At 52.2% G+C, this 9,050-nt stretch overlaps 1 protein-coding gene across 2 annotated transcripts; it reads left to right on the forward strand.

Moving 5' to 3' along the window:
- The first annotated feature begins 1,140 nt into the window (after window positions 1-1,140).
- TBX22 (T-box transcription factor 22) lies at window positions 1,141-8,051 on the forward strand. Of its 2 annotated transcripts, none has more exons than XM_053955760.1 (8): window positions 1,141-1,394; window positions 1,491-1,614; window positions 1,966-2,067; window positions 2,274-2,448; window positions 2,659-2,823; window positions 2,919-2,983; window positions 3,063-3,148; window positions 5,864-8,051. In XM_053955760.1, the coding sequence occupies exons 1-8, from the start codon at window positions 1,259-1,261 to the stop codon at window positions 6,457-6,459; spliced, it is 1,449 nt and encodes a 482-aa protein (XP_053811735.1). In that variant the 5' UTR covers window positions 1,141-1,258; the 3' UTR covers window positions 6,460-8,051. The 2 variants fall into 2 exon arrangements, with proteins under 2 accessions (XP_053811735.1, XP_053811736.1); XM_053955761.1 differs by having other exon boundaries at window positions 2,713-2,823.
- The last annotated feature ends 999 nt before the right edge of the window (window positions 8,052-9,050 follow it).

The following is a 9,050-nucleotide window of genomic DNA, read 5'->3' on the forward strand; positions in this document are numbered from 1 at the left end:
ATCCCGGCTGACCTCCCCGGTGCAGGGAAAGGCTGCGGGGCCAGGGGGGTTGGACACCCCCGTGCTCAGCGGGGACACCACTCTCCCCTCCCCAAAACCCACCTGAACCCCAGAATCCCCTTTGCCGCCGGCTCTGGGGACGGTTCCCGGATGGAAAATAAATCAGCGCGGGGCTTCCAGCCTGGGCAGGGCGGGGAGGTGCCCGGAGCGGGGGTGAAAATGCCGCGCAGATCCCGCGCAGCGCTTTCCCTGCGCACCTGAGGGTCCCGGCCGGAGGACCCCGGCTTCGACCTTGCCCTGCCCGGCCGCGCAGGAGTTTCCCGGGACTCTCCGCGTGGAAAACGCGGATTTCTGCCCCTAATTCAGCGCAGATGCCGCGGGCGGCGGGGCCGCGCTTTGAAGCGGAGCTGGAGGGGGGGGGGGCTGGCGGAGCGGGCGGGGCTGCCTTAAAAAACACCCCAAAAACAAGCAAACAAACAAAAAGCAAAGGCAAAACGGGAAACAAAGCCGGAATCTCTGCCCGGCGCTGTCACAGCCCAGGGGTGGCACCGGGTTTGTCGTGCCGGGGACACCGGAGGGGCCACGCGTGACCGGCCCGCGGGGGCAGCTCGGCGGGGCCAGAGGAGGGGCACGGCTCCCTTCTCTTGTATCCTTTCCCCTCTTTTACTTTCCCCCCTTTTTATTGATATTTTCCTGCCTTTTTCTTTCTTTTTCTACCCTTTTCTCTTTTTTCTCCTTTTCTCCTTCTTTTCTGATAATCTTTCTCCTTTCTCCTTTTCCCCCTTTCTTTTCTTTTTTTTTTCTTTTTCCCTTTTGCGCTGGTTCTGGTTAAACGTTATTTGCACTTTTGTTGGAAAAGTGGCCCCTAGTGTGCAATTATGTCAAATTTCTTTGAGTTTTACAATTTAATGGAGAACAGTAACTCTTTTATTGATCCTAGACGGGGCCGGCTCCTCTTCCCCCTCTCCCCCCCCACCCCTGTGGCTCTCCCCTCCCTCCCCCTCCAACCCCCCCCGTTACTCCCATGAAATGTCACTCAATGTTTCTTATGCTCCCACCAGTTTCCAAAACAAACAGAGGAGGCTGCAGCCGTCTATTGACTCAGTTGGATGCAAGAGGATCTCGCCGTGGCCGCTGCCCCCCGACGGGAGCCGTGCGGCGGCCGGGCGAGGGGCGCCGGGTGCCGGCCGGGATGGAGCCGCCGCCGCCCGCCTGAGCCCCGCTGCCGCCCGGGGGGACCCCTGGCAGCCCGGAGGGGATGGCGCTCAGCTCCCGGGCTCACGCCTTCTCCGTGGAAGCCCTGGTGGGACGCTCGGCCAAGAGGAAGGTGCCGGAGGGTCGCGATGAGGAGCCCGGCCCCGGCTGCCGGCCGGATCGCAGAGCCCCGGAGGCGGGTGGGTACCGGAGGGAGCCCGGCGCGGCGGGGAGCGAGGGCCGCCCCCGGCCCCGGCACCTCCCGAGCCGCCCCCTGCCCTTTGTGTTCCCCGCAGAGAAGCGGCCCAAGGCCGGTGCCGAGAGCCGGGCGGGCGGGGTGCAGGTGGAGCTGCAGGGCTCCGAGCTCTGGAGGAGGTTCCACGACATCGGCACCGAGATGATCATCACCAAGGCCGGCAGGTACCGGCTGGCCCCCGTCGCCTCGCACGGGCTTTGCTTTCCGTTTGGGTTTTCTCTTTCATTTTTTTTTTTTTAATTTTTTTTCTTTCTCTTTTTTTTTTTTTTTGGTCTTTTTTTTGGTTTTTTTTTTTTTGGTGGGGGACGGTGTTGTTTCTTGGGCTTTTTGTTTTGTTTTGTTTCGTTGTCTCGGGTTTCTCTAGTCTGTTGAGCTATTTCACTTCGTTCGCCCCTTTTCCCGCTATTTTCGTTGAGTTCGATTTTCCTTGCTCCCGACGCCGGTTCCCAGTTTCGCAGCCCCTTTTGGCGCCGTGAGCGGCAGCTCTCGCTCAGCCGCTGTCCCTGTGCCCGCAGGAGGATGTTCCCGTCGGTCCGGGTGAAGGTGAAGGGGCTGGAGCCGCTGCAGCAATATTACATCGCCATCGACGTCGTGCCCGTGGACTCCAAACGATACAGGTACGGGGGGACGGGCGGGGACCCCTACACCCCCGCGGGACCCGTCCTGCGCTGATGGCCGCGATCTGCGGCCCGAGCGGGACACGGGGGGGTCACACAGGGGTGCCGGGGGTCCGCACGCACCTATGGAATCTATAGGTGTGCGTGGGTGTGGGGGGCAGGTGGGGATGGGCTCCCGGCGGCTGACGCGGCCCGGCCCGGGCCAGGTACGTCTATCACAGCTCGCAGTGGATGGTGGCGGGGAACACGGACCACTCCTGCATCACCCCGCGCCTCTACATCCACCCCGATTCCCCCTGCTCGGGCGAGACCTGGATGAGGCAAATCATCAGCTTCGACCGCGTGAAGCTCACCAACAACGAGATGGACGACAAGGGGCACGTAGGTGTGGGGCAGCCCCGCCGGGGGGGCCGGGGAGGGGCAGAGCATCGCCCCGGGGTGCGGAGCATCATCCGGGGGGCAGCGCCGGGAAGGCGGGGGCCGGTCCCTCCTGCCCCGGGGCTCAGGGCTGGGTCCTTCCTGAGCCTCGCCTGGGGTGTTCTTCCTGCCCTTCTCCCTCCGGGGGGCTCAGCCGCCTGTCCCCCCGCACAGATCATCCTGCAGTCCATGCACAAGTACAAGCCCCGCGTCCACGTTATCGCCCAGGATTCTCGCTTCGACCTAGCGCAGATCCAGTCGCTGCCGGCCGAGGGGGTGCAGACCTTCTCCTTCCAGGAGACCGAGTTCACCACCGTCACGGCCTACCAGAACCAGCAGGTAGCGGGAGCCGGGGGGATGGAGAGCCCCGACGGCCGCGGCCGCCGCTCCCAGCCCGCCCCGCTCCCCAACGACCCCTTGATTTCACCCTGCAGATCACGAAGCTGAAGATCGACAGGAATCCCTTCGCCAAAGGTTTTCGGGATCCCGGCAGGAACAGGTAAGGGCCGGGGCCGCCCCGCCGCCGCCCCCGCGCCCGCCGGCCCCGCGGCTGCGTTCAACGCGCTCTCGCCCCGCAGGGGGGTCCTGGACGGGCTCCTGGAGACCTACCCGTGGAGACCCCCCCTCGCCCTGGACTTCAAGGCTTTCGGCGCAGACAGCCAGGGTAAGTGATTCCCGCTCGCTGCCACTCCCGGCCGCACGCCCGGAGCTCCCCGCGGGGCTCCTCGGGCGGCTCGAACCATCAAAGATAACGAGGTGCGCCCAGAAAACGAATCCCTGCTTTTTGAGGGAGTTAATTCCGCGTTGGTTTGGATAAAAATCCTGTGAAAATGGATGCGAGAAGATGGGAACGACAGGATGAGGGCGCGGGCTGCTCCAGCCCCCGGCTGAAATCAGAGTTAGATGGGCAGAAAAAAATATCTGAGTGTGCAGGAGGCTAATTTGGAGTCGGGCTGTTCTGGCTTTGATCCTGTTACACTAATTGCTTCCAACCGGGTTGGGAATATCAACTACAAACGTGTAGTGGTGACCGCCCGTGCTTTCTGCAGCAGCAGCTTCTGCGCCGACAAATGCGTTATGCAACAGGAAAAAAAAATATCTGGTATTTAGAATGCAGCAGTCGCACAGAAATGCAGAGAAGAGGAGACAAATTTTCGGGGAAAATGCTCTCCTTCATCCTGACACAAGCAACCGGTCCTTTACATCCCTTTCCCAGAAAAACAGCTTCAGAAAGTGGTATTTGAAATCAGATTATCCATAGCGCCGAAGGGAAAAAACCAACAGGTCGTTTGCACATTGGAGCCCTCCAAGTTGAGTTTGAAGTCGCGAGTTAAATTCTCTTTTATGTCAGGAACTCTTCAAAGTTTTGGGACACACCAAGTCACCCCTGTGTCTGCAGGGAAATGCTGCAAAAATCACAGCAAACACTCATGTTCTGCAGGCGTAGAAATGAGGGCACAAAGAAATCAGATTCGGGAGAAATTTAGAGGTTTATCAGCTGTAAAGAGAACTAAAATTATTATCATTAATTGGTGGTAGTAGTAGCAGCTTTATTTGTATTATTAATAGGTTTTTTATTAATTTTATTTTTAGAAAATATCTTATGTAAAAAGCTCCTTTTGAACCCGTTTGTCGGGGGAGAGGAGGTGGTGAATGAGCTGCATGAGGAATGAAACAACCACAACTGCAATGTTAAAGACACTAAAATATTATTGTACATATAATATTAGAGCTGCCTGGGATTTTTGGATTTTTTTTTCTTGTTTAATGTATTTGGTATTTTTCTTCAGGGTAGAAATCCTAGACTGATATAAATATAACAAAATCTGCAGTTCTACTACGAATATAATATATTTATGAAGAAAAGCCATACAACTGAAATCCCAAAGCTCTAAAACCGGGAGGTAAATTAAAAGAAATTATGATCAACATGCCGAAGAAAAAAAATTTCTGTAGGATTTTTATTTTTAAGCCTAAGAGGACGGTTGGAAAACACCTGCTCATTGATCTGCTCCATCTGCAATCCCCATTCCCAAACTTGCTGTAGAATTTGGGTGAGATTATTGCTCGGGATACCGTGCAGCAGATACTGACCCTGCTTTGCTCTGCTGTATCCAGCCACATAGAGGTTCACTCGCTGCCTCACACACAAATATCAGCTCAATCCCATATTTTACATGACCCAAAGTTCCTGAGCCCTGGAGGACATCAGGATATGTCCATGGAGAGAGGACTGGATCCTGCCCTGCTGATGTCAGGACTGAAGCAGCCACTGACATCAGCAGGGAAGGGTGAGATCTTCACACCACAAAACCTTCCCGGATTATTGTGATCAAGGGCTGACCTGTGAGAGGTTCTGCTTGTTGGGAGTTTGGAAATTAATTTGCATCACATTCAAAATCTTTGTGTTTCTAAGGTTTTTTTTTTTAAGATTTGCTATACCAGCAGCTGTGGTTCAGTTTTACAGTTGATTTCGGGTGGCTGGTTGTGTGTCAAGTCGGATCAGATCCCAGCCAGGCATTGTATTGGTAGGAATTGAATGTAAATTGTAGCACAAATGGATCCACATTCCCTTACATCCTTTCCCAGTGATTTTGTTAAGAAATTAAAATAAGGGCGGGGGGAGGGGGAAACCCTCTGGAAGAATTTGGTAGTAAGTGTGCAGCAGACATTTGGCTCTCCACAGGCGGGAGATGAAACCAGCATCTGTGTAGCACCAGGGCCGGCTGCTCCCGAGCACCATTTCCACCTCGGAGCAGCCATCCCATCCCTGCTAAATTTTTACTTCTTGGCGTTGCTTTTCTCCCGAATTCTGAAAGTGTTCATTCATCCCTTCCAGAAAGGAGGACGTTCACAGGACTTGTGAGTTTGAATTTCTGGAGACACCGATAGCATTCAGGGGAATGTTTCAAATTGCTTGGGAAGCCAAGTGAAATGAGTCAATTCCTGTGAGCAGGAAGGTACAAAAAAAATTCTCCATCAGGCTGAATATGCTTTTTTGTTCTTATATCCGAGGGGAAAAAGCTGTCTGGAATTTGCATGAAAAAAAGGGAACCTGAAATGGCAATTGTGTGGGTGTAGCAGGGGAGGGTCGTGCAGCCAGGTATGGATCCAGGTGTGTGTGGAGCGGCATTTACCATGATTGCAGTCCAAGGAATGGGATTAGACACGTGTAAATATTGTTCTTAGACAAATAGCAGCTAGCAATAACCATTTATGGATAGATCTTCCCATTTTCCAGGAGCTGGTCTTTGGAGCAGGTTCGTGCTTGGATGGACACCAGCAGCAGGGAGACCTGGAGCGGGAGCAGGAGTCCTCCGATTGCTTGGCTGTGGGCACTAGTTAACCCAGCCTGAATGATTTCTCTTTTCCTTTCCAGGTGGGAGCTCCAGCTCTTCTCCAGTGGCCTCCAGCAGTGGGACCCCCTCTCCTCTGAACTCCCTGCTCTCTCCATCGTGCTCCCCTCCCACGCTTCACTTGCCCACGAACAACCTGGGCATGTCGTGCCCCGAGAGCTTCCTGCACCCCCTCAGCGTTCCCCTCTACTACAAGATCTGCCCTACGAGCTTCTTGAGACAACAGGCACTCCTCCTTCCAAGCCACGAAAAACTGGGAGCCACCAACCCACACCTTTTACCCCATTTCATGGTGGATGTGCCCAAACTGTCTTCCCTGAAAAACGCCAAAGCTGAAGACTTAAACGCTCAGTGCCTACAAGCCCCCGGTTCTGCTGGTCAAATGCTGTATGGATTACATGCATCTGGAAACATTTTCCCATCAAGTCCCATTGCTCGGGAAGCACTTAATTGTTCTTTACATCCTCCATATGGCTTGTATGGTTATAACTTCTCTGTGCCATCCAGACTGATGAATGCAGCAGGGCATTTCAAAGTGAGTGACAGCATTCCGGCTGCTTTGAGGGACGGCAGATGCAATCACTCCAACTGGCACCCCACAATTAACCACTGCCTTTAGTGGGATCAGAGAATATTTCTGAGCTGTGTAAAACAAGTCCTTCCTTCCTTCATAGCCAGGGGCTCTTTAGTTATTGACTCTGAAACACTGCATGGTACAGGAGCAGGATGGGCAGGCATGTAATCCTTTTATTTTGTGGACAGAAATGTTGTGTTGTTGGGAGGGTGGAGGATCTGGGAGGGTCCGAGATGACCCTGAGGTGATACCTTTTGGCCGCATTTATGTCACAGTTGTAGGTTAAGAGCAAACTGTCAGTCACCTTTTTACTATTTGCACTCTCAAGTAGGGACATTGATGTCTGTATTTCTACAACTCTGTTTTCTCTCTCTTGCTTGCCTTTAGTTAGCTCAGAGCCCTGGGGAGCTGCTGCTCACCCACTCAACCTTTACCCCTAATTTCAAAGGGACCATCCAGGACCTGGACTTGGCAAAGGAGTCACTTCTGGCCAAGCACTCGAGCTTGTTCTTAAGTTCTCTTGGCTCTAATGGGTCCTAATTAATGACATGAAAGTCCCTCAATCTCCAAGATCCAGATACATCCGTTATCAGGGTGGGGACATAAATCCAAATACCTTAAATCCATGTATCTGCTGCCAGGGTAAAGAAAGGCAGGATGAAAGATGGATGGGGTGAGAAGCTGGAGGGGTGGCCCAGAGGCCTCTTTTCCATGCCCCACCTTCCAGTAGCACCAGCATTGATGGTGTGGTGAGGAGGACAGGACGAGGTCACACATCTCTCCTGTGGTGAGATGGATCCATGCTGGGGACATGGAGAACACATCTTGGAGAGCTGTGTGGGATAAAACATCCCCAGGAGCCCTGCAGGACAATCCTTTGACCCAGAGCTCTCAGCCCCAAGGGACACAGAAGATCCACGTGGGATCTCATCCAGCCTTGCCCGAGGGAAAGGGCAGGGATGTTCCTGGCTCCGTCCCACAGAGAACACGGATCCTTTATGGAGAATTACAACTCTACAAGCCCTGGAACATGGGATTTCCAATTCCTTCCAAAATTCCTGTTTGTTTTCTTGTAATGTGTGGATATTCTTGTTATCCCTGTAAATAATCTCCAGCTCCCAAGGGTGCCATGTAACTCACAATAAATCAGGACACAGGTTTTATTCTTTATTTGATGGATGTTCAGTCTCTACCTAAAGTCAAATTTATCACTTGGTAGATGGCAGAGATTGGAAAATAAGGCTTGGTTGGGACCAGCCCTATTTTGGGATTAATCCTATATTTTCAAGCACAACACACAATATAGAGGGATTAGGCACAGGCTTAAGAATCAAAACCAGAGTTTTGATTTTATTTTCATTCTTAACAGATAACAAAGTCAGACCAGAACAAGCAATAGCAAAAACTGCTAAATTAACAAAAATTACACTTTTCGTCTCATGAGACTGATAAAATTCAGACAACATTGGTTTCCTTAGTTTTCCTGATGTTGGGGTTCACAGAGCCCCCAGTGATGCCAGTATGAAATGGAGGATTGTGATAAATGGTCTGTACAACTGTAAAAATGAACAAACCTGCTTTCTTGGGCTGTTTCTTAGCAGTTTATCTCACTATTTTTATTAAAAAAGAAAAAGCTTTTTTTTTCCTTGGGAGTCCTTATTTCCAGCATTGGTGGTGACTGAATTCCCATGGCAAGTCCACTGCTGGCCCTGGCCAGGCTCTGTCCAGCTGAGTGACCACGACCCAGCCCCCACATGTGGTTGTACTCCTGGGGAGCTGGAAGGCTCTTCCTGACCAGTCACGGATTTGTGCAACGGGGAACTTCCAATTTTCCAAATATTTGCGGTTGCATAAGATATTCCAGAGTTGCTGGCCATGAGCTGTAATCCAGTAAATCAGTGTCTGGTTAAAAATGTGACTGATAATGACTGGGAGAGATATTTTTGGTGCAGTGATTTGCTCCACCAGGAATGATGCTCGGCACATTCCAATGGAGTTGAGCTGGATCTCAAAGCGCCTCCGTGGGTCCCGTAGGATCCCAGGTTTCTCCACCCTTCCTCATCGCAGCCACACGGAAAACACGCCCAGAGCCTGGTCCCTGCAAGGTCTGAGCGTGTCCCAGGGGTGCCACACTTTGGGAGGGTGCTCATCAGGCAGATCCAGAAATAGCAATTTTTCTGTATGAGAGGTCGGCACGGCGTGAGAGGAGCAGCTTTATCTGCGTTATCTGAGGGTTATTTCCATTTTCTTTGCCTTTACCTCCTGCTTTTATCCTTTCAAAAATCAGTCTAAGAAATAAAAGGGATTTGGGTGGTGTTTTCAAGCAGTCATAGCTCTCTGTCACGTGCCACCAAGGCCACCTCAGAGCAGCCCGAGCTCCCTGGCCCTTCTGGCATAGGAATATTTTCCATATCGACATTGGTGACTCAAGCTGATTCACTCACACTATAAAATAGATGGGTTTGCCTAGATATTAAAATAAATGTGCCCCAAAAAGTAGCTAACCTGCACTCTACACTCTCAGGGTCCTTTGTAAAACAGCTGCTAGCAGGAGGTGAGTGGCAGAACTCAAGAGAATAAATCAGATTAATCAGTATGATTTATTAAATGTAAAACTCGGCAAACTGAGGTCGATA

Source organism: Vidua chalybeata, chromosome 14 (genome assembly GCF_026979565.1).
Source record: "Vidua chalybeata isolate OUT-0048 chromosome 14, bVidCha1 merged haplotype, whole genome shotgun sequence".
NCBI classification, from domain to species: domain Eukaryota; kingdom Metazoa; phylum Chordata; class Aves; order Passeriformes; family Viduidae; genus Vidua; species Vidua chalybeata.